The 26,595-nt window shown below is 34.6% G+C and overlaps 1 protein-coding gene across 1 annotated transcript in view; it reads left to right on the forward strand.

The window, feature by feature from the left end:
• The window catches only part of LOC130706269 (sodium/hydrogen exchanger 2-like), a 36,751-nt gene extending 15,150 nt beyond the window's left edge, over positions 1-21,601 (forward strand). Inside the window, 5 exon segments of the mRNA XM_057537656.1 lie at positions 5,990-6,005; positions 7,783-7,979; positions 15,493-15,579; positions 18,208-18,278; positions 21,466-21,601. Of these exon segments, the coding sequence (XP_057393639.1) occupies positions 5,990-6,005; positions 7,783-7,979; positions 15,493-15,579; positions 18,208-18,278; positions 21,466-21,601 (507 nt within the window).
• The last annotated feature ends 4,994 nt before the right edge of the window (positions 21,602-26,595 follow it).

Consider the following 26,595-nt stretch of genomic DNA (forward strand, 5'->3'; position numbering starts at 1 on the left):
TCCCCTCACTTTCAGTCTGTATGTGTCCCTATGTCTGACGTGGGTATCTTGTAGACAGCATATATATGGGTCTTGTTTTTGTATCCCTTCATCCAGTCTGTGTCTTTTGGTGGGAGCATTTAATCCATTTACATTTAAGGTAATTATCGATATGTATGTTCCTATTCCCATTTTCTTAAATGTTTTGGGTTTGTTATTGTCGGTGTTTTCCTTCTCTTGTGTTTCTTGCCTAGAGAAGTTTCTTCAGCATTTGTTGTAAAGCTGGTTTGGTGGTGCTGTACTCTCTCAGCTTTTGCTTGCCTGTAAAGATTTTAATTTCTCCATCAAATCTGAATGAGATCCTTGCTGGGTAGAGTAATCTTGGTTGTAGGTTTTTCTCCTTCATCACTTTAAATATGTCCTACCACTCCCTTCTGGCTTGCAGAGTTTCTGCTGAAAAATCAGCTGTTAACCTTATGGGGATTTCCTTGTGTGTTATTTGTTGTTTTTCCCTTGCTGCTTTTAATATGTTTTCTTTATATTTAATTTTTGATAGTTTGATTAATATGTGTCTTGGCGTGTTTCTGCTTGGATTTATCTTGTATGGGACTCTCTGTGCTTCCAGGACTTGATTAACTATTTCCTTTCCCATATTAGGGAAGTTTTCAACTATAATCTCTTCAAATATTTTCTCAGACCCTTTCTTTTTCTCTTCTTCTTCTGGGTCCCCTATAATTCGAATATTGGTGTGTTTAAAGTTGTCCCAGGGGTCTCTGAGACTGTCCTCAGTTCTTTTCATTCTTTTTTCTTTATTCTGCTCTGCAGTAGTTATTTCCACTATTTTATATTTCAGATCACTTATCCGTTCTTGTGCCTCAGGTATTCTGCTATTGATCCCTTCTAGAGTATTTTTAATTTCATTTATTGTGGTTTTCATCATTGCTTGGTTCCTCTTTAGTTCTTCTTGGTCCCTGTTAAATGTTTCTTGCATTTTGTCTATTCTATTTCCAAGATTTTGGATCATCTTTACTATCACTATTCTGAATTCTTTTTCAGGTAGAATGCCTATTTCCTCTTCATTTGTTAGGTCTGCTGTGTTTTTACCTTGCTCCTTCATCTGCTGTGTGTTTTTCTGTCTTCTCATTTTACTTATCTTACTGTGTTTGGGGTCTCCTTTTTGCAGGCTGGTGGTTCGTACTTCTTGTTGTTTTTGGTATCTGTCCCCAGTGGTTAAGGTTGGTTCAGTGGGTTGTTTAGGCTTCTCGGTGGAGGGGACTAGTGCCTGTGTTCTGGTGGATGAGGCTGGATCTTGTCTTTCTGGTGGGCAGGTCCACGTCTGCTGGTGTGTTTTGGGGTTTCTGTAGCCTTACTGTGATTTTAGGCAGCCTCTCCGTTAAGGGATGGGCCTGTGTTCCTGTCTTGCTAGTTGTTTGGCATAGGGTGTCCAGCACTGTAGCTTGCTGGTCGTTGAGTGAAGCTGGGTCTTGGTGTTGAGATGGAGATCTCTGGGGGATTTTCATCGTTTGGTATTATGTGGAGCTGCGAGTTCTCTTGTGGACCAGTGTCCTGAAGTTGGCTCTCCCACCTCAGAGGCACAACCCTGATGCCTGGCTGGAGCACCAAGAGCCTTTCATCCACACAGCTCAGAATAAAAGGGAAAAAAATTAGAAAAAAAAAGAGAAGATAAAATAAAATAAAGTTATTAAAATAAAGAAAAAGAAAAATAATTATTAAGAAAAACAGAAAAAAACATTTTTTAAGTAAAAAAAAAAAAAAACGGACAGACAGAACCCTCGGACAAATGGTGAAAGCAACGCTATACAGACAAAATCTCACACAGAAGGATACACATGCACACTCACAAAAAGAGAAAAAGCGGAAAAAATAATGTATCTTGCTCCCAATGTCCACCTCCTCAATTTGAGATGATTCATTGTCTATTCAGGTATTCCACAGATGCATGGTAAATCAAGTTGATTGTGGAGATTTAATCCGCTGCTCCTGAGGCTACTGGGAGAGAATTCCCTTTCTCTTCTTTGTTTGCACAGCTCCCAGGTTTCAGCTTTGGATTTGGACCCGGCTCTGCGTGTAGGACGCCTGAGGGCGTCTGTTCTTCGCTCAAACAGGACAGGGTTAAAGGAGCGGCTGCTTCGGGGCCTCTGGCTCGCTCAGGCCGGGGGGTGGTGGGGGGGATGGAGGGGCACAGAGTGTGAGGCGAGCCTGCGGCGGCAGAGGCATGCATGACGTTGTACCAACCTGAGGTGCGCTGTGCATTCTCCCGGGGAAGTTGTCCCTGGATCACCGGACCCTGGCAGTGGCGGGCTGCACAGGCTCCCGGGAGGGAAGGTGTGGAGAGTGACCTGTGCTTGCATACAGGCTTCTTGGTGGTGGCAGCAGCAGCCTTAGCGTTTCATGCCCGCCTCTGGGGTCCTCGCTGACAGACGCGGCTCGCGCCCGTCTCTGGAGGCCGTTAAGGCAGCGCTCTTAATCCCCTCTCCTTGCCCACCAGGAAACAAGGAGGCAAGAAAAAGTCTCTTGCCTGTTCGGCAGCTCCAGACCTTTTCCAGGACTACCTCCCGGCTAGCTGTGGTGTGCTAACCCCTTCAGGCTGCGTTCAGGCTGCCAACCCCAGTCCTCTCCCTGGGATCTGACTGAAGCCCGAGCCTCAGCTCCCATCCCCGCCTGCCCCGGCGGGTGAGCAGACAAGCCTCTCGGGCTGGTGAGTGCTGGTCGGCACCACTCCTCTGTGCGGCAATCTCTCTGCTTTGCCCTCCACACCCCTGTTGCTGAGCTCTCCTCCGTGGCTCCAAAGCTTCCCCCCTCTGCCACCCGCAGTCTCCGCCCGTGAAGGGGCTTCCTAGTGTGTAGAAACCTTTCCTCCTTCTCAGCTCCCTCCCACTGGTGCAGGTCCCGTCCCTATTCTTTTGTCTCTGTTATTTCTTTTTTCTTTTGCCCTAACCAGGTACGTGGGGAGTTTCTTGCCTTTTGGGAGGTCTGACGTCTTCTGCCGGCATTCAGTGGGTGTTCTATAGGAGCAGTTCCACGTGTAGATGTATTTCTGATGTATCTGTGGGGAGGAAGGTGATCTCTGCGTCTTACTCTTCCGCCATCTTCTCCTCTCCTATATCTCACTTAAGGCTTTTGATGCCCAATTATTTTTAGATTTTTTTAAGTGAATTTTTATTGGAGTATAGTAGTGTTACAATGTTGTGTTAGTTTCTGCTGTACAGCAAAGTGAATGAGCTATATGTATACATATATCCCCTCATTTTTGGATTTCTTTCCCATTTAGGTCACCACAGAACACTGAGTAGAGTTCCCTGTGTTATACAGTAGATTCTCGTTAGTTATCTATTTCATATATAGTAGTGTATATATGTCAATCCCAATCTCCCAATTCATCCCACCCCCCTTATCCCCCTTGGTATCCATAAGTTTTTTCTCTATGTCTGAGTCTCTATCTCTGCTTTGCAAATAGATCATCTATACCATTCTTCTAGATTCCACATATATGCATTAATATATGCTATCTGTTTTTCTCTTTCTGACTTACTTTGCTCTGTATGACAGTCTCTGCAAATGACACACTTTTGTTCCTTTTTATGGCTGAGCAATATTCCATTATAAATATGTACCACATCTTCTTTATCCATTCATCTGTTGATGGGCATTTAGGTTGCTTCCATGTCATGGCTATTGCAAATAGTGTTGCAATGAACATTGGGGTGCATGTATATTTTTGAACTATGGTTTTCTCAGGGTATATGCCCAGGAGTGGGATTGCTGGATAGTATGATAACTCTATTTTTAGTGTATTAAAGAACCTCCATACTCTTCTCCATAGTGGCTGTATCAATTTACATTCCCACCAACAGTGTAAGAGGGTTCCCTTATCTCCACACCCTCTCCAGCATTTATTGTTTGTAGATTTTTTGATGATGGCCATTGTGATTGGTGTGAGGGTAATACTGCATTGCAGTTTTGATTTGCATTTCTCTAGTAATTAGTGATGTTGAGCATCTTTTCATGTGCTTGTTGTCCATCTGTATGTCTTCTTTGGAGAAATGTCTATTTAAGTCTTCTGCCCATTTTAGGATTGGGTTGTTTGTTTTTTTGATATTGAGCTGCATAAGCTGCTTGTAAATTTTGGAGATTAATCCTTTGACAGTTGCTTCATTGGCAAATATTTGCTCCCATTCTGGGGATTGTCTTTTCGTCTTGTTTATGGTTTTCTTTGCTGTGCAAAATCTTTTAAGTTTCATTAGGTCCCATTTGTTTATTTTTGTTTTTATTTCCATTTCTCTAGGAGGTGGGTCAAAAAGGATCTCACTGTGAGTCATGTCATAGAGTGCTTGTTTTCCTCTAAGAGTTTTAGTGTCTGGCCTTACATTTAGGTCTTTAATCCATTTTGAGTTTATTTTTGTCTGTGGTGTTAGGGAGTTTTCTCATTTCATTCTTTTACATGTAGCTGTCTAGTTTTCCCAGCACCACTCATTGAAGAGGCTGTCTTTTCTCCATTGTATATTCTTGCCTGCTTTATCAAAAATAAGGTGGTCATATGTGTGTGGGTTTATCTCTGGGCTTTCTATCCTGTTCCATTGATCTATATTTCTGTTTTTGTGCCAGTACCATACTGTCTTGATTACCGTAGCTTTGTAGTATAGTCTGAAGTCAGGGAGCCTGATTGGTCCAGCTCCATTTTTCTTTCTCAAGATTGCTTTGGCTATTCAGGGTCTTTTGTGTTTCCATACAAATTGTGAAATTTTTTGTTCTAGTTCTGTGAAAAATGCCAGTGGTAGTTTGATAGGGATTGCATTGAATCAGTAGATTGCTTTGGGTAGTATAGTCATTTTCACAATGTTATTCTTCCAATCCAAGAACATGGTCTAGGGCTTCCCTGGTGGCGCAGTGGTTGAGAATCTGCCTGCTAATGCAGGGGACACGGGTTCGAGCCCTGGTCCAGGAAGATCCCACATGCCAAGGAGCAGCTGGGCCCGTGAGCCACAATTGCTGAACCTGCGCGTCTGGAGCCTGTTCCCCGCAACGGGAGGGGCCACAATAGAGAAAGGCCCGCGCACCGCGATGAAGAGCGGTCCCCGCACCGCGATGAAGAGTGGCCCCCGCTTGCCGCAACTGGAGAAAGCCCTCGCACGAACCGAAGACCCAACACAGCAAAAAATAAATAAATAAATAAAGAAAGAAAGAAAGAAAGAAAGAAAGAAAGAAAGAAAGAAAGAAAATCCTTTCATTAAAAAAAAAAAAAAAGAACATGGTCTATCTCTCCATCTGTATGTATCATCTTTAATTTCTTTCATCAGTGTCTTATAGTATTCTGCATACAGGCCTTTTGACTCCTTGTGCACAACTGAGGAGTGTGCACTTGCTCCAATAATATCCCCCTCTACTGCCTCTAGCAGCAACATTGATTGGTTTAGAGATTATCATACTAAGTTTAGTAAGTCATAAAGAGAAAAACAAATGCCATATGATATCATTTATATGTATCATCTAAAATATGATACAAATGATCTTATTTACAAAATATGCTCATGGACATAGAAAACAAACTTATGGTTACCAAAGGGGAAAAGCGATAGGGGAGGGATTGGGATTAGCAGATACAAACTACTATATATAAAATAGATAAACAAGAAGGTCCTACTGTATAGTACAGGGAACTATATTCAATATCCTGTAATAAACCATAATGGAAAAGGATATGAAAAACAATATATATATATATATATATATATATATATATATATATATATATATATACATATAACTGAATCACTTTGCTGTATACCAGAAACTAACACAACACTGTAAATCAACTATACTTCAATTGAAAAAAAGAAGAGTAGTAATATGTTAAGACCTAGCAAGAACAAATGTTAAAGACGAATGCCAGGATTTCTATAGATTTGTATGTATAGTTTCGTGTGAAAATTCATGAGATGAAACAAATCCTCTTTCCAATACCATTTGATTTCTAAATTATAATGTGTAGATAACCACTACATCTGGTATGAGAAAAAGAAAAAGATCCTTATCATAAAATAGTCAATGAGGTATCTGTACCTCTTTTAAGTCTGGCATCATAATTTATCTTAATTTTGTGCCTAGATATACAGAGGAAAGATGAGCTGAATACAGACCATATGAGACTAGGAATTTTTTTCCCTTTGGATTTTAGTCATATTAAATGATATATGTATTTGCAATTCTGTTAAGTTAGAAGATTTCTGTAGAATATTCTCATTCTTTTGGTTTGGGGACCCACTTAGGATGAATAATAAACAAAACTGAAAAGTCAGCATTCTGGCAATATGTCAATATTGCTGAAGCAATACACCTAAGCCAGCCAAAATGCAGTTTGACTCAAAGTATTCTGGATGAATTTCCATTTAGCCAAATGGTAATTTGGCCTCAAATGAATATCCTGTCACTAGATTTGAGTTCTGGTAATTTTAATACAGCATAAGAATGATTAGAAATTTGATTATATATGTTTAGGCAGTATTGGAACAACTTAAATGTTTAACAGTGGGGAAGTAGTTATTATTAGAAAAATAATAATATAAAGTCATGTGTGGCTTTGGAAGGTTTTGTTCCAAAGTGTTAGCAATAATTTTCTCTCTGGATGGGTGGGGTTATGGGTGCTATATGCTTCCTTTGCATATTTGTATTTTTCTCTAAAACCTTCCTTTGCTTTTGTAGTAATAAGAAAGAAAATTAAAAGGTAAAGAAACTTAGTTTTTAAAAGAAAATTAAAAGATCTAAAATTTTCAGTGGATTTAGCTCTCAATTATTTTAATCATACTGCTCTAATAGTTTGACTAAGTTTTCGTTTTCTGGCACTGTGTAAAATATTTAAATTGAATTAAATTGTTTTTAAAAACAGAAATATGGACGAAAATTCTTAGTCATATACAGAGGCTGCCAGACTACTCCCACGGCTCTCCAAATTGCCATATATATATATTTTCCAAACAAATCAATTTTGGCTAAATTGTCTGTTAGCCAACTTATTTCAGCTCAAATTTTGTGTAAGAATCCCCATTTTCAGCCCATCTGTCAAGTAACCTTGCATTCTCTTTCTGGTCTTGAAGTAAATTATCTGATAAACTCATTCACAATAAGATGTTTGAAACATAATCACTGGGAGTAAGATCTATGGGACAAAGGTTTAACTGGTGCCCTTCAAATAGTACTAGTACATGAGCAAGCACTTCTCTTGTGGTTAAGGCTCGTTTTTGAGACTACAGAAAAATGTGAGGAGTAAAAAGCTTTGGCTGAGGCTTGAGTCTCAGAACTCTAGACTCTGGGTGACAGGAGGAAAAAAAAAACTTTTTTCAAAGCCTTGAAGAACATGGAATCCTGGCTCATCAAAGATGAAAACCAACACAGGTCACATTACTTAACTTTTAGTTCACCAGCTTGGGTCACCTCACTAGTATTTATAAGACTGAAGAGAAAGTTATATTCTGTTTGTAGAGACTATTTTTGCAGAATGCCCCAGATTAGTCCACATGGGCCTAAGGAAGGGAATTGCACTGCTTTCATCCTAAAAAACAGAAAAATCAAAGGAAAAACCAAAGCACAACCAAAGTAAAATGTAACTATTTAAAGAAATCTCTCTGAGGAAATAAACCTTTAAATAGTTTAGTTAGTTTAGGCTTTTAAACTATTCATCACAATTCCTTAGAATTCCAATCTAGTTTAACACTAATTTATTATAACACGTTTGTAGCATTTTCCTTCTGTTGATTACTCAAGTATTCTACTTATTGGAAAATTTAGGAGTTCTTGTGCTGACTTTCTTCGTGAACAAATGTCGTGTGAATACAGTCACCAGAAAGGACCAATTTATTATAGCCTATGGAGGACTGAGGGGAGCAATCTGTTTCTCCCTTGTTTTTCTGCTCCCAGAGTTTTCCAGAAAGAAGCTCTTCATTACAGCAACCACAGTCGTTATCCTCTTTACCGTTATTGTTCAGGTAAACAAAACAAAGTAGTGCAATTTGAAACCTTCCACTTAGATGGATATGAATGGGCCAACATTCTCTTTCAGGAACTTGAAATGAGTGTATATTTAGGAGAGATAATTATAGCATGTGAAATAGTCTCTACCATAACTCAAACAGAACATCTGCAAAACTTGAGATGGGATTTATTTTTAAATCAATAGGGGGATGGAAGAATTGACATTTATTCAAGTGGTTGACACCAATAGCTTTACAACAAAGACTGCATTTTAGCTACTTAAAAAGTTAAGCTTGAGGTTGAGAACAGAAGAGGAAATAAATAAAATGCTTTAGGAGTTTCATTCTAAGGCAGCTTTTCTCTTGAATTATCTCTTTATCCTCTGCATATCACCATTTCCCTCTAATTGCCATTTCACTTCAGTTTTATAAAGCTGGGCAAAAGAATATTGAAAAAATGCCTAAAAACCTATTCAGCAACTTAATGAGATAGTATTTCAAATTTTGGCTAAAATGTTTTAACGAGCATAATGATGGTGGATATTTGTGTGTGTGTGTGTGTGTGTGGTGGAATAAGACAAGTCAGAAGATTTGAATCTGGCAGGCTTCCCTTAAACAAAATAATTATTTCTCTAGAATGGGTGAGATCATTCCATAGGCTTTGAATTTTTTGTTTTGTTTTATTTTGTTTGTAAATGACTGATTAATGTTGAACATTTATTTTCTTCTCATTTAAAACTTAATGAATTGTATTAAACCAGTCCCGAATCACATTGTGTTTTTATCTAAGCACTAACTGATTTTCACTTTAATATGTGTCATGTAGCACAATGTTACTTCAAAATGCAAAGTCATTTTAAAGAATTAACTTTCAATTCCTATATCTTTTAGAATTCTTAATGTCTCTGATAAATTATCAGTAACACTCATGTTCTCCTTTAATTTTGCATTTCTTCCAGGTGTTCAAATGCATCTTACTCCTAGAGACTTCATCATTTGGTATTTACATTTTCCCATTGATTAATACTGTAATCCATTTAAGACCATGATTGGGGAGTTTAGGTGTTTTGGGGAGGTATTGTTGTATGATTGCAGTTGTAGACAGATTGTAAAATAATGTCTCATGTCATTCTAACACCATCTAGTGGTTAAAATATTTTCAGAAATTTAAATTTTGTTTAAGAATTAAGACCCATTGGGGGGAAAAAACCCCCAAAGTACAATGTTATATTTTACTTATTGGAGATTGATACAATTGCCATGATGTGCTTCAAGCAAATGAGTGCCTGGTCCACCATCAGTAGAACATATCTTTCAATTTTTTTCTGTGATACACTGGACATGCTCTGTAGTGATCCAGCCATTTTTACCCCTTTATTCTTCTTGAGGGGAAAAGAGGACTAGAGTTAAAATCAGAAGACCTGGGTGCTATTCACAACGTTATTCCAGATGAGCTTTCTATCTTGGACATTTTATTGATTACTCAGTATCTTTTTTTTTGTAGAAAGAGGATACAGGACCTATCTTTCAGGGCTGTTTTGTTATAAAGATCAAATAGTAATATAAGTTTAAAAGCATTTTGTGTTTATAAGGTATTATTTTTATTGTTACTATGACTGAGCACACTCAAGAAATTTATCTTCACATGCTGCGTCAGCTTGTCAGTTTCACTTAAGTACAATTTGGATTCTGCCCTCACTGTTCCACCAAAATTATTCTTGCCAAAAGGTCTCCGCTGGCGTCCTTAGTGCCAAGTTAGGACACATTCTTTTGTCCTAACATTATGAAACTTGTCAGCACAGTTTTATACAGTGGGCTACTTCTTTCTTGAAATACTTTTTTTTTTTTTGCTTTTTTTGACATCATACCCTGCTAGTGTTTCTGTCTTTCTGGTCATTTCATAGACATCTTTGCAGGCTGATCCTTTTCTATTGGGTCTCTAAATGTAAGGGTTCTCCAGTATTAGGTCCTGAATATTCTGTTCTCCCTATACTTTTTTATTAGGTGTTTATATTCATTTTCATGGCTTCAAATGCAGTATAAATTCTGATGACTTCTGTTTACCTGTAGTCCAGCTATCTACTCTGAGATCTAGATGTTTACATTCAACTGTTACTTCATACTTCCAATTGGATGTCTCACAAGAATATCACAGCTGTTAACAGAAAAAAAAAAAAGCACAACCTAAAAGTTGTGAGTTATGTTTTATTTGGGCACCTTACTGAGGACTATAGCCTGGGAACAGCCTCTCAGATAGCTCTGAGGAACTATTTCAAAGAGGTAAGAGAGGAGCCAAGATATATAGGAGTTATTGCTGAAAAAAAATGTAGTCAAACATCAAAACATTACTGCTAATCACAAAAAGCAGACATCTCAAGTTAATGATTTTAGTGCTTTTCTATGTATGGGAAGATGCAAGGGTCTGAGCTCATTGAAATTATTCCTTAGATATGCATCTTAACTTTCTAGGGCCACTGTCCTGTTTTTCTCCATCCTGAATTCCTCTCAGGGCATACCTTTGGGGGTAGCTGCAGTGGCTGATGGCTTGATGGCAGGCAACATTCATTGTCTATGGGAATGGCAGGCAACATTTGTTTTCATCCACACAGGCAATATATCTACAAAGGATAAATCTGATTCTCATCTGTTTTGCTTCTGTCTTAGTAAATGGCTCTGATATCCATCCATTTACTAAGGCTAGAAATGTAGAATACATCTTTGATTATTTCCTTTTACTTATCCTTCACGTCAAACCCTGTGGTTTCTAACTCCAAAATAGATCTTCAGTATATGTATTTGACTTTTAAAAAGTTTCTAGATATACAAAATTGTATTAATAAACATTTTGATTTATGACACACTAGAATCATTGGCCCATACATGGCATTTATTTATTAATTCACTCATTCTTTCAATCTTTCATTTAATACTTCTAACAGTTGTGAGCCCAGCACTAAATTTGAGAAAGTTAACAATAACCCGTGCAATGCATCCCTATCCTGTTTTCTTTCATCTCTCACTCTCTTATAGGTAACTGATATACTGAATGAATCATTTACCAATCTCTTGTCTTTTAAAAAATAGTTTTTGAAATCACATATTACACACATAGACACACACATAAACAATATATTGATCAGTTTAAATTGTTTTCTAACTTTATGAAAGTGTGTATGTGGAGGTGTGTGTATGTGTATGTATTGCATGTAGCCTTCTGGAATTTTTTCATCTATTAACATTTTATTACTAATACTTATTCACATAGTTGTGAGTAGTTGTAGCTCATTCATTTTCAGTGTTCTACAATACTGCATTTTATGATTATACACCAATTTATTTATTCATTGTCCTTTCAATTGATATTTTTTTTTCTTTTTTGCTTTTACAAATGGTGTTGTCAAAAATATTCTTGTATCTGTCTCCTTGCAAAATCTCTATGCTATTCTCCATTACTATTGCCATCATCTTAGTCCAAGCTACTATCATCTGTTTCCTGAACTGCCTTAAAATTTTCCATTTTCCTTTCCCCTTTCAATCTGTTATCCCCACAGAATCAAAAGCAATATTTTTAAAACACAAATTTTATTACTTTCCAAAATTCTTCTATTGGTTCTTTTTGAACTTTTAATAAATTCCAAAACACTTAACATGACTATAAGCTGTGACAAATATTGCTCATGTCTACCTTTGAAGCCTCACATTTTGGGGCCATTCTCCCTCTTGAGCACTGTGTTTTAAAAGACTCTTTAACTGCTTCAAACTTGACAAACTTTTTCTCAACTTGGGGTTTTCCAAAATGTCATTCCTTCTCCCTAAAACACTATCTCATAAGTTCCTTGCATATCTGTCTTCCTTTTATCCTTTAATCCTCAGCTATATACAACCTCCTCAGAGAAGCCTTCCCAGACCTTCTATGTAAGTGCGTTTGATTTTATTTCTGGGAGAGCCGAAACTGTAATTAAACTATGTCTTGTTTTGATGGTGTGGGGCTTAGTATAAGCATCTCCATTTTGGGCCTATTGTTTTGAACACTTTCATAGAATGTATCACTATATGTATGTATGTATGTATCTATCTATCTATCTACCTATCTAACAATCTTTTAGTTATTTTCTTCTCCACTTGGGTGATGTCTGTCTCCTCTACTAGGCTGAGTTCCATGAATGCAGGAAACATATATGATTTATTCTCCACTATATACTCAGAGTCTACTAGTGTGGGCTCCAATGAAATGTGCAATAAATATCTGTGAAATAAGGAAATAAATGAATAAATAGTAAATAAAAGTTAATTTGGAGTATGAATATAAATTATGAACATATATAGTAGACCTTTGAACTTGAGACCATTTTTTTTTAAACATGATTTTTATTGATTTACTCAAGACTTCATTTAACCAGCTATGCTACAGAGATTCAAAATGTGGAATAAAATTTTGTCTCTCACCTATATTTTACATCTTCAAAAGACCAGAATATAATAGTACAAAATACATAAAATGGGTTATAGGAGGAGATGTCAGGATCAGGTTGGTTTGACATCTTTATTTTAAAAGCATTAATTTTGATCTATCCATGGTAGACTTAATGGAATGAATTAAATTAAGTGAAGATGGAGAGTTGTATGGATGGGTTTAAAAATGCAAATATGGAGTCAGCCTTTCAAAATGCCAGGTCATTAGGCAGACCTGCTCACACTGGGAAGCTTTTTGCCTGTGATAAACACTGTTAAAGGATGTAGTTCTATCCCATGAAAGCATTGTATGATGATTTTTCAAATGTCAGAATGAATTTAGTGGATTCGTACAACTCAAATGTCATCTAAAAAGCGGGAATTACACAAAATTACTTATGAAAACCATGTGAATAGGACGATCCCCTGACTTTGGGCAATTCAGATGCTTTTGCAAAAGATTACAGCGTTCCAAATTGTAAAGGAAGCTTTTGGTGTGACATGCTCATTTGGTGTGTTAAAGAAACCAGGGCCAAAGTAAGGCATTTTTGTCATTTAACACTGCTGAAGAGCTGATGAAGAGCTAGGACACCTTGAGTTTCTTTTAAGTTTCAACCTTTACATTAATGGGAATTATTACCTGCTTCTTTCCACATCTCTAAAATAAGGTGAAAATAGAAACCTTATGGGGATGCATTTTCAAAGTGTTTTGAAAATGACTAAGTAGTGTGGAAGTTCATTGAAAGCAATAGATTTTTTTGTTTATTTGCAGCCAGTTTTTTCCATATTCCACCTCATGTTTTATACTTCAGTTGATAGCTTTCTTTCTTAAAGTCCTTGTTCCCACATGTAAATGTTAGAGCAAATCTCAACTTCTCTTACTTTTCATTCAACCATACTTTTGTTTAAAAAGACAAAACAAAACTAAGAAAAGAGAACTCTGCAAAGAGCAACTTGTTTTTTAGTAGTCATCCATGGAAGCTCCTTCAACTTTCCAACATAACTGAATCTGCTCCTAGCCTTTTCTTTCTTCTTATTACAGAGCTGGGGTCTCCTATCTCAAGCTATGCTCTGTAATCTATTCCTTTCTTGTCTTGCATTTTCAATCATTTATTTTGTCTCATGTATATTCACACTCTTCTTCTCAACTAGATCCTTCCCATCAACTTTAAACAGGCTCAAGTCACTCCTATTTAAAACACAACACAACTACACTAAACTAAAGTAATTCTCTCTTTTGACCTCAAAAATCTTTGTTGCTCCCATCTCTTTTATTAAGGTTACTAATGGCATTTGCAATCCTCATTTCACTTGAGCTTTCACAGGAATTCCACATGAGTCAAACTCCCACCTTCTTGAAATATTGTCTTTTTTGTGCTTTGTGACAACTCACTTTCTGATTTTCCTCTTACCTCTCTGGTTCCTCTTTCTCTGTCTCTTTTGCAAGCTTATTCTCATTGTTATATCACTAAATATCAGAGTTCCTCAAAGATTCCTGTAGAGCCTTTCCTCTTCTCACTCTTCACTCTTTCCCTAATGATTTCATCCATACCCACATAACGGCTTCATTTACTGACTGTATACATATGACTTATGAATTTATATCACCAGCCTAAATATCTGAGTTCTAGAACATACTGTTTTCTTGACACCCTCACTTGGCTATCTCACAGGGATCTTAAGTTTTGTATGTTTAAAATTGAACTTTTGATTTTCCCTGCCAATCTGGTTCCTACCTTTAGTCGTCCTAACTTAGTGTTACCATCCTCTACTCCTTTTGCTCAAGCATGGAATCTTAGTGTCATCCTTTCTGTCATACTGTCCTTTTTTATGTCTATTTGGTCACTAAGTCAGTTTCTTTGTATCCGCTCTGCCATCATCTTTGTCTAAGCTATCACCATCTCTAACATGGAATACAAAAAACGGTCTCCTAAACAGTCTCCTCATATCCATTATGGCTCATTTTCAACACTTTTTCCACACTGAAGCTAGTTATCTTTTTAAAGCACAAATCTGGTCAAGCCATTTCAATTTTCAATTAGTCTTAGAATTTTTAAAAAATGGCTAACACAGCCTGGAAAGCTTTGCATTGTCTAACCCCAGCCTCTCTCTCTAGTCTTAATAATAATATGATCTCCCTTGTACTCTACATCCCAACTACACAAGGTTTTCATTTTCTGTAATATGCCATGCCAAGCGGCGTTATCAGTGCTATTATTCTCTCAGCCAGGAATGGTTCTTTCCCCTTCATATAGCTAAAGTCTGCTCATCCTTCAGGTTTTAGCTTAGGAAAAACTTATCCTTCAATTTAAACTGTGTTACTCTGTCATAAACCAGCTTCATTTCCTTCAGAACACTTATCTCAAGTTGTAGTTGTTCATTCATTAATGCAATTATTAAACTAATGGCTCTCTCCCTGAGACATACTACACTGTAGCCTCCATAAGGCTGTGGGCCCTTTCGACTTTACTTTCCCATTGTAACTCCAGTGCCTAATATAGAATTTGGCAATAATACATGTTCAATAAATATTGTGGCACAACTCGATGAATAGTTATTAATATAGAATGTTTGCTTCTTTTATTATCCCTCTTAAGAAAAATTTAAAGTAACATGTGGAGAGGACTGTAATCCCATATATAATGGATGCTGAATAATAAAGACTAAATGATATACCTGAGGTATTTGGCAATAATTGAAATGAAAATCTCTTGCAGCACTTTGGCTCTGTGATTTGACTACTTCTTTCTGTTTTTGAAATATAGTGGTAGATTTTTTTTAGGATTTATTAAATGACCTACATATTTGTAAACAATACATATATATATTCCCCATTGATCTTTGTGAGAGAAAACCACAGCACATCTCTCTGGTGTTAGACCAATGGTCCCTCTGAATTTTAAGAGAATATTCTAAATTCCTATCATGGCCAGATTAAGAGATATGTGCATATGCACCCACACATAGACACACAGACACGCAGACAGACAGACACACACAGACACACACACCAGGGAAATATTCAAGCACTAATTTTATATGAAAGAAATTCAGCTTTCTGTTTTTCATTTTGTAGGGGATGGCCATTCATCCTCTTGTTGACTTGTTAGATGTGACTAGAAGAGAGACTTCTCCAACTGTGAGTGAACAAATTCTCATTCGGGTAAGATGTCTATACATCATGTAGGTCATTTTGTTGACTGGAACTAACCCATTAGGTCCTTACATATTAGGTCTTCTTATACTTGAATTTCTCTAATAAAAGGAGACGTGATTTTATGAATTCTAAACAGGTATTTGTTATATTGTGACAATCTGTAATTTGAAAATCAATAAGTCAGTTCTTCTGGTAAGAGGTAAGAACAATGGAAGTCTGAATTCTAGCATTTGCTCTGTTACTATCCAGCTTCCCTCATTATCTTAGAAAAGTCTTTTAACTTTTTTGTGACCTTGGTTTCCTAATCAGTAAATTTAAATGGCTGTTTAAATGATCTCTGAAATCCTATCCAGGTTGAATAATCTATGAATTATGAATTATTTTACTCCAAATTATAACAGTTTTTGGTTTGTTTAACATATTAATTCTTAATATTAGACTAAATTATCCAGTAACTTAGTTAATTCTCTATTTGATATCATAAAGCAATTGCTTATAAGCTGACCTGTGTAATCCTTATGTAGTTGGAAAATTTTTCTTGGGGTATTTTAGTCTTTGGTGGAGATTTTTTTTGTACCATCAAGGATTGTGAAAGTTAAAAATTTCCATATTCAAATTTCAAAATATACTCTTTGAAATAGGGTTTCAAAATTACACAGAGTTTAGAAGAAAATGACTCATTTCTACATTAGAAGTAAGGAGAAGTTCAGAGAAATTTAAAGATGTGAAATATATATCACTTGGTTTTATCTTCTTATAGAAATAAAATTTTAATTGTTGCTTATCCCAAGTGGGCTTTTATAAAATATAACAACAGTAGTATTGAAATATAGAGAATGTTAAGAATGATTTCAAGATACCCTTAGATTTATTAATGTGGAAAAAACTCTGGGAATTTTAGTCAGAGAGAAGAGCTAGCTTGTCTACCTTGCTTCTAACTTCAATGTGGCACAGTTCATAATTTTCTGAGATACGTTTTCAGCACATGTAATGGCTTTCTACACATAAACACTTAAGTTTTATTAATAGCTATGTGCCTAAGAATGTGTACAGATAAGCATGACTAATTCAACTTTTTATGTTCTTTTCTTCAAATTTTAATACTTGATTGCCCATTTTGTAGAAAAAACATATGTTGGGATTTTTATTATAATGGAATTACATTTTTTAGGCTATTTTGGGGGGAAATCATATTTTTTACTGTATTATTTCTACCATATGGATGACTTTTAATGACTGTATAATATATATTACATTGATAAGACATAATTTAATTTATTTAACCAATTTATAGGACGGAGTCAAACTTTATTTTCTTTTTTCCAACTTTTTATTTTAAAAAGGTCAAGCATACAGATTTCAAAGATAGTTCAATGAATATGTATATACCCTCTACCTGGATTCAATGTAACCTTTCCCATCTTTGCTTTACCACTCTCTGTCTATATATGTATATATTATTATTGTCATTTGCTGAATCATTTGAGATTAAGTTGTAGACAGCTGACTATTCACTGCTAAATATTTCAGCATGTATTAATATTTCCTAAGTAAAAGGACATTCTAGTACATAAACACAATTTTTTATCAAATTCAGAAAGTTTAAAACTGAAACAATAGTGTAATCTAATATAACTCCATATTCAAAATTTTTCCAAGTGTACCAATAATGTTTTTATAGCATTTTTCTCCTGATCTAGGATCATACATTGCATTTAGTTGTCATATCTTTTTAGTTACCTTTAATCTAAAACTATTTTTCAGCATTTTGTTGTTTTTTATGACACTGGCATTTTTGAAAAGTGCATGAAGTTACTTTGTAGAGTATCACTCAAATTGGGTTTATTATTTCCTCATAAATATATTCAGGCTATTTTTTGTGATGTTATATCAAATTAAACTTTTAATCTTAGTATTTAAAGTCCTTTGTTAACTATTTTCTCTTCCCCACCCTTGACCTACATCTATCCAACCTTCTTTTTCTCATAAATTCCTTATATAGTTCCTTGTTTTCTCCCATACATTTTACTCACAATGTTCCCATTACATAGAATGATTTATTTTTTCCATATGTAACCCCATTTCTTCAGAGCCAGCTCACAATGCACATTTTCATATAAGCCTTCTCTAACTCCATCTTTTTCTATTTCTTTCTTAAATTTTCCTTTTCTTGTTGCATTTATACATGTACACATGCCAAGTTTGAACTGTACTAACATGCACGTGCTTTGATCCCTGTCCACTTCTTTAAGTCTTGCCTCTTCAATTTGGTTCTACGTCCTTCAAGGGCAAGGGCCATGCCTTTTACTACTTTTATTTCCTTCATTTTTACCAGGCCCAGATTTTTGACAGATGAATGAATCTATCATATGATACTGATTGATATGTGCATTTTCAATTTTAAATGGAGTGTCTCCAATGCTTATACTAGAATTACTGCAAATATTCTTACATATAAATATAGATGCTCCTTTTTATGCTTACCCTGAAAAGAGCTTAAGATTAAAAAAATAAGCAAGTGGGATGAAATCAACAATTTTGAAGACACTTTTGAGGGATTCTTTTATTTGGTAGTAATTGACAAAGTTCCTCATGCATACTGTATATTTAGACATATGTTTTGTTCTATTTCAGTTATTTGATCATTTGCTGGCTGGCATAGAAGACATATCAGGACACTGGGGACAATATTACTGGAAAGACAAGTGAGAATTTGCCAAAAGTATGCTTGTGTACATGTATAGAAAAGTGGAAGTGAGCCTATATCTCTTTCTGTATGTTTCTCTTGGGTATAGTTGAGATTTATTCATCCACATATTATAAAAAAGATGACAGCTAAAAAACAAAGACAAAGATCTTTCTTTTTCTTTTATCATGAAGGACATGACTGATGCCAAGTCCAGACCCCAAAATTAAATTGTGTGCCATAAAATTCTCAGACCTCCCTTTTTTGGGGATATTATGCCCAGTTCCAGAGAAAGGGATTTTACATCAGATCATGTTACTATCCTAATTAAAGTTTCTATTATCTTGTCACTTAAAAAATATCCAAACTTTTTACCTCAGTTTACAAATCTGGCTACTGTTAGCTTTCTTCCACATCTCATTCTATTCTCTCTGCCACATACTACACTGTAGCCATGTTGTCCTTCCTAACACATTAAGTTCAGCACATTTCTAACTTAAAGCCTTTATGTAATGTTCCATCTGTCTGGAATGCTCTTCTACCTGATCTTTGCATGCCTAGTACCTTCATGTCATTTAAGCCTTGGCTAAAATTTCATTTCCTCAAAGAGTTCTTCCCTTACTACTCAATCATTCTCTATTATATCAATGTACCATAAATATCTGAATAACATATAACTCTCTAATATTTTAATGTCTTATCTTGTTTATTAAATAAAATTTTATTTTAATTTGAAAAAATATAATTCATATAATCTATCATTATTCTTATTGTATGTTTCTCTCCAACTAAAATGTAAGTGGCAAAAGGTCAGAGACCTTGTCTGCACTAAGTTCTGTAACTGCAGCACTTAGAAAAGTTCCTTCCATATAGTAAGTACCCAATAAATATTTTTGAATGAATGACTAAATGAATTATAAAAGGGATATTTTTAATGTTGATATTAAATCTAGTCCTAGATTTTAAATCCAAATGTTTAAACTATTCTAAATTATGATCTATTTCTAAGTGCCCTGGTAACAACCCTTATTAAATCTGCTGCTTCAGCCTAGATTCCTTGAAGGAGCTGTGTAAAACAACAGATACGATTTTAGCAGCAAACCCTTGGCACAAGCGGTAGGGTTGATATTTTGTCAACATCCTTTTATGCCATCATCCAGGAAAGATGTTTTCTAAGGTGAAATTAGTGTCAGAGAACTAAGAGAAATTATAATAGTGGTCACCCCCAAAGCAAGTTTATTTTAAACTCTGATAAAGAATAAATTAATTTACCCTTCTTATAAATGCAAAAGATCTAACAAAAATCAGTCTTTTCCACATGTTTGATTTGGATGTTTGCTTTTGATCACAGAGAAGGGATGTAAACCATGAATGGGACTATTTACACTTATTGTCTTGTCCTTCCTGATAATTCAAACTGCCAAACAATTAAATATTTTTTACAGTAAACAGTTTGAGCTAATTACTTGGCTTTCTGTTTATGTTCCATGTGGTTTTATGCAGTGACTTTTGTCTGTGGAAGAGCTACACACACAGACTTTGAAAACTTCATGAAGAACCTAGGGGCAAGACAGGAATAAAGACGCAGACCTACTAGAGAATGGACTTGAGGATATGGGGAGGGGGAAGGGTAAGCTGGGACAAAGTGAGAGAGTGGCATGGACATATATACACTACCAAATGTAAAATAGATAGCTAGTGGGAAGCAGCCGCATAGCACAGAGAGATCACCTCGGTGCTTTGTGACCACATAGAGGGGTGGGATAGGGAGGGCGGGAGGGAGGGAGACACAAGAGGGAAGAGATATGGGGATATATGTATATGTATAACTGATTCACTTTGTAATAAAGCAGAAACTAACACACCATTGTAAAACAATTATACTCCAATAAAGATGTAAAAAAAAAAAAAAACTTCATGGTTACATAGATTTGGGTCATCTCCTTTCCTTCTTCTTCCCTTTGCTCTCACCTATTCTCACAAATATCCTCTTCCTCTAAAATAGCGTTTCTACTGAGCTCCATACATTTCTGGGTCCGATTTTTTTCATTGATAAAAATTGCTATTTAACATTCTACAGTTTTTTTGTTTTGTTTTTCTGATACTGCCACCTATTGTTTTCCTGAGCCAATTTCAGGTTGACAACTTGAGCATAGAGTCAAGTGGCCTTAGACTCCTGGAACATCAGAAAGTGCCTTTTTTTAAAAATGTAATACAGTTTATTTTTCCCTTTACAGAAGTAAAATATCATTTGTTGTTTTAAATGTTAAAAATGCAGAAAAGTAGAAAATATCGTCTTATTCTTAAGTAACAATCACTTGGTTTACTTCCCAGTCTTTTTTCCTATGCTTAATTTTTTATTATTATGCTCATACCATATATATAATTTTGCTTTTCTTTTTCACTTAGAATAGTTACACACATTTTGACAAATTGTTAAAACTCTTAATGAAAATCATTTTAAATGGTTTTAAAATATTCCCTGACATGAAGGAATTGTAGTGCACTTAATTAACCACTTTATATTGTTAGGAATTATGAGTGTTTCCAATTTTTCTGTTTTTATAGAATAAGAGTGCAGAGAAAGTGCCTTTTAATATGTAAACAATTGAAAAAGAAGTAGACCTCAGGAAAGTATTCAAGATTATGGTGCATGTTTTTTAAAATATGAACTTATTGACCATAAATTTATATTTAGCTGAACATTTTCACTCAGGTGTTGTGAAACTGTGGTTTAGCATGATTTATTTTTCATTTTGTGAGTTTACTGTGTGAGTTTAAATTCAGATTCCCTAAGCAAACATTTAACACAGTTGTTCTATTCCTTTTCCCATTCATTGAAATAAACTATATAAGCCCTCTTCCTTCAATGGCCTTCTCTGAAATATAGACCCTACTTGGCCAATATTTCTGTCTTTGGTGCAAAGGTTTTATCTTCATAGTCTGTGTTTCCCTTGGCTTGGTTGACATTAATGGGATAAACCTAAAACTTCAGTTTCCTAATAAAGACGTATTTGAAATTAAGTAAAAATTTCTTATAAGTTAATTTCTTTTTACACCATAGATTATTTTTTCCATTTCAACAAAGCACATTTGGAATAGGCAGTGGGTGAACCAGTTCTGAGACCTTCTAGCTAGAGTATAAAAGTACTGAAAAAAATGGCAGTAATTTTTTGGAATTTTTATTTTATATGCTTCTTGAACAGATTGGAGTATTTCAACAGCAAGTATCTGCAGAAGATTTTGCTCAGAGAATATGACCAGCCCAAATCAAGCATTGTGCTTCTTTATGAAAAGCTTGAAAGAAAACACGCCATTGAGCTAGCAGAAGCAGGCCAGTAAATATACACACCATATAGTACATCTTTTCTGTAAGTGTGTGTGTGTGTGTATGTGTGCACACCCATGTGTTTGTGCATGTTTGTGTGTCTTCATTTGTTTAATGAGATATCACAAAAAAAATTACAGAATTATTTAAAGTTCCTTCCCTTTCAAGCACAGTTGTCTTTCTTTGCATCACCTCCTGGGAAAATATGAAGAAGAGCTTAGATAAAATGGAGAACATTTCTTTGAGTACCACAGGCTGCATTGTTTAGCATACAGTGGTGAACAAAGTTTAATGAAATAAACTCTGTCTATGATACTTAAATAAACTCTGTCTATGAAACTTTAGTTTCTAAAAGTTTAAAAAAGTTATCTATCTTCCAAGAAGTACGTTTGTATTTTTATTTCATTTAAAGACTCATGTTACGTAAAATAATTTATCATTAGCTTTTGTTGATTAAGGACTGAACTGAGTATTAAAATGTATTTAGTTTTTTTAATTATTATTTTGCTGAGGAAAGTCAATAGACAAAAATATAATTTGGAGGTTTCCTTGATGTAGGTCTTCAGACAATTGTTAGGAGACAATTGTAGAGAGATCTTGGAAAGGGAAAATATAACAAAGGGAAAGTAATAAAGAAAGAAAAACTATCACTATAAATAATTATTTACTGTATTTGGTGTTTGAGGAGGAATTGGTGTTTTCCTGCATCATGAGATTTTGAGGCAGGGAGGTTCTTTTTATTAAATTTTTATAGAATTTTAAAAATCCTTCAAGAATAATTTGTTTTAATGGGTATGCGGTAACTGTAGCTGTGTATTTAGCCTAGGACAAAAGGATTAACTAATTTATGCTTGGACCCATCATTCTCAACCAGCAAGTGCTTGATTTGACAAGAATACATTTCACCAGCGGATAACTCATTTCTCTATTCTACATTCAGAAGTCAAGTCCTCAAAGTTTAACCATTGTTTAATAGTAATTAGCTAGAACACTATTGCAGCCCTTAGATATATATGGTATGTGTTGACATGGAACTATATCCAGGACACAATGTTGATTAGAATAAGAAGGTTGAAAAATAGAAAGTATAGCATGATCATTTTTTATAGAAAATATAATTTATATACCTCCATCTGTATATGTGCATAAAAATTCTAAAAATGTATACACCAAGAGTTAATTGTAATTGTCTCTAAGTAATTACTTGAGTTTTGTATTATCTTTATATTTTCATATATTTTTGGTGTATGTATATATTAATTTTATAACCAGAAAAAAAAATGTAAAGGCATCCAGGAAAGGAAATTCAAAATCAAAAGCAAAACAGAACTTAAGGTTAAAAAAAAAAAAAAAAACCCAAACTCCGCAGTTGAAGAATGTGAATCCTCTGGGTTCCAAACAATTGACTAAAGTTAAGGGATGCCTTTTCAAGAATAAGTTAGCAAATAAACACTGGAATAGGATATCAAAATATAGTACAAAATAATTTTGTTTTAAAAGATTATTAATTAGATCATAATTTTTTTTTTTATTGTTGAGTTTTTGACTTGCCTTTTTAAAGTGAACTGCACCAGATGACCTCCTGAAGTATTTTCTGCTATAAAGTATTTCTGCTATTAGCTGGATCTTCTGTATCAGGTAAGGGTACACTGGCTACAGAGAAGGACAGATAGATGGGTAACAATTTTATGCTGTAAATCCTTGAATAGAGTAGGCTTTGGACCTATTTAGGAATGTTAGTAATTTTTTATTAAGCCAGGTATATGTAATCAAAACAAAGTTGAGAGCTAAGTATAAATTTGATTTATTTGAGTCATATATATAGCAATTCTGATTAATTCAGGACCCTAAATGTGAATTTCATTTTATGTAAATCACACAAACTGGCTTTCATCATTGTCTGAAATGACCACAGAAATATTGACATTTCCCTTTTATGTAATAGTATAAATCTGGCATTAATATTAGGAAAAGAAGTATGCTAAATATTTAGGAATTTATAAGCCTTTATTAACGATAATATGTCAGAATTTGGATGGAGACTAAAGCTTTAATTGCATAATTATCAGAAAAATATTGTTGTAGGCTTGTATATATAGGAAAAGTCAATTCAATTATTGATAGATGGTAGCATACTTAAGAAAAATCTCAAGCCACTTCATGCCCATTAGGATGGCTATTTTAAAATAAATAAATAAATAAGTAAACAGAAAATAGCAAGTGTTGGCCAGATTGTGCTGAGATTGGAACACTTGTACCTTCCTGTTGGGGATGTAAAATGGTGCAACTGCTGTGGAAGATGATACAGTGATTCCTCAAAAAAATTAAACGTAGAATTACCATATGATCTAGCAATTCCACTTCTGGGTATTTACCCAAAAGATGTGAAGGCAGAGACTTGAACAGATGTTTGTACACCCTCATTCATAGCAGCATTATTTACAGTAGGCAAAATGTAGAAGTGACCTAAGTGGATATTGATGAATGGATAAACAAAATGTGGTATATGCATACAATGGGATATTATTCAACCTTAAAAAGGAAAGAAATTTTAGCAATGCTACAACATGGATGAACCTCAAAGACATTGTGCTAAGTGAAATAAGCCAGTTACAAAAAGATAAATACTGTATGATTCCACTTATATGAGGTACTTAAAATAGGTAAATTCATAGACAGAAAGCAGAATGGTGGTTTCCAGGGCTAGGGGAAGGTGAGAATCAGGAGTTATAATTTAATGGGTACAGTTTCATTTGGGGAAGATGAAAAATTTCTAATGATGGATGGTGATGATGGTTGCAGAAAACTGTGAATATATTAAATGCTACTGAACTGTACCTTTAAAACTGCTTAAAATGAAAAAAGTAAAAGAAAAATCTCAAAAGCCATTTGAAATGCTAGTATGAAACAGCATAATTCTGATGCCTGGTTTCAGTCATCATAGTTAAATTGATTTGCCATTTTCCTTGCATAATGATTGAATAAGTACTTTAACTTAAATTTCAACAGGTATTCAATCTATATCTTTATTAAAGCCATTTTGAGGAAGTACTATCAATACTGTATAAATACTTATTTAGTTGTATATAGAGTAAACAGAGGTATGGATTATAAAAATTTTAGTACTCAAAAAGAGAACTGTCTTTTGAAATATTTTTAGTCCAATATTGAGATAAATGGACTTAAAAGTAGAAATTCCCTGAATGTCTGACTTTGCTACCCTTAAAGTTCAGATTTCTTCTTTACAATGAGCCTTTCTACACTCCTCCCTCTCCACTCCACCTTCAATTAGTCTTTCAGACCACCTTCGTAATGCATCTATTGATAGTTTAGCATTCATAAATTCATTTAAGGAATTTGTATATTTATGTGTTGCATGCATATAATAAATCCAGGTACATTTTTTTTGCAGCCACAGTCATGGAACAGCCAAGTCAGCCCCATCCCCAACGCCTCTGGATCAAGATCTTATGGATAATATTCAAGAAATACTGACCACAAACCTTTATAAAATCAAGGGAGTGGTAAGATCTTTTTCAGTACATACTACTTTATTTGTCACACAAATGGAATAAATCTATATTCTTTTCGTTTTATAGTTCCAAATGAAACTGGCCCCCATATATGTCACAGAAATATTAGCAGGGTAAACAAAATGACAGGTCAGTGTTTAAGTCACATTCCAACTTGTTATTCATAGGAAAGTGCTTTAACATTTTCTATTTAATTGCCAGTGCAGTGCATTACATGATGTCCAAGAGTCCTGAGAGACGATGACATTTTCTTAAGTATACTTTTTTTTTTAACAGTAAACCCTATTCTATTTAGCATATTACAAAAATGGGGTATTTTAGTTAGCAAATTATTTTTGGTTACTATAGAGCTGCCAAATTCCAAATTTTAAAAAAATTTAGACATGATAAAATAGACCTAATATATCTAGATTGAGAGTATGTCATATTTCTTGAATAATTCAGAAATCTGAAAATTTCTAAGCACATTAGAATCCTATCTTTTTTCCTTATTCAATGAAAGAAAATCTGGTCTACAGATCAGTATGTGCAATCTCATTTTGAAATTTAAAAGTTGGCTTTATGTTAGAAACAGCCCAACTTAAACTTGTATATTTTTAAGTCATTGCTGTTAAAACAATTTTTTGCCTGTGTGCATTTTGCAACCCTATAAAAAGAAATGTAATGGAAATGCCAGTTAACATAAGTGTCAAAAACATTCTGTTTAGTAGTATGCTGGATAACAGAGTTACTGTGTGGTGGAGAGTCTTAGATAATAAAGCTCAATAGACATGAAAAACACTTTGAGCTCTTGAGGAAAAAGCTGGAAAATAATTAGAACAATAAACGTCTAATAATAATAAATGAATATTACTCTTTTAACACAAGCTTGCACATGATCCAAATTATTTTCTCAAATTGGCATATCAATGTAATATCTTTGTTCCCTGGGTTTCTTATTTTTAAATACTACCTATTACATTAGAGTATGAAGTAATTATAACGTTCAATGTGTTGTAAACAAATTAGTCAATTCTTCATTAAGTCAGACTCATTTTAAAGAATTGTGTATAGTTTTTTTTCCAGTTTTATTGAGGTATAATTAACATCCACCACTGAATAAGTTTAAGGTGTACAACATAATGATTTGACATGTACATCATGAAATGATTAGTGCAATAGGTTTAATAATCCATTATCACACATAGATACTACATGAAAAAATAGAAAAAATATTTTTTCCTTGTGATGAGAACTCTTAGGATTTAGTCTCTCAGCAACTTTTATTTATAAGGTACAGCAGTATGTATGTATCATGTTGTACATTACATCCCTAGTACTTATTTATCTTATAACTGAAGTTCCTACTTTTTGACTGCCTTCATCCAATTCCCCCTCCTCCCACCTCCATCTCTGGTAACCACAAATCTGATCGTTTTTTCTATGAGTTTGTTTGTTTCTGAAGTATAATTGACTTACATCACTATGTTAGTTCC

This window comes from Balaenoptera acutorostrata, chromosome X (assembly GCF_949987535.1).
Source record: "Balaenoptera acutorostrata chromosome X, mBalAcu1.1, whole genome shotgun sequence".
NCBI lineage: Eukaryota > Metazoa > Chordata > Mammalia > Artiodactyla > Balaenopteridae > Balaenoptera > Balaenoptera acutorostrata.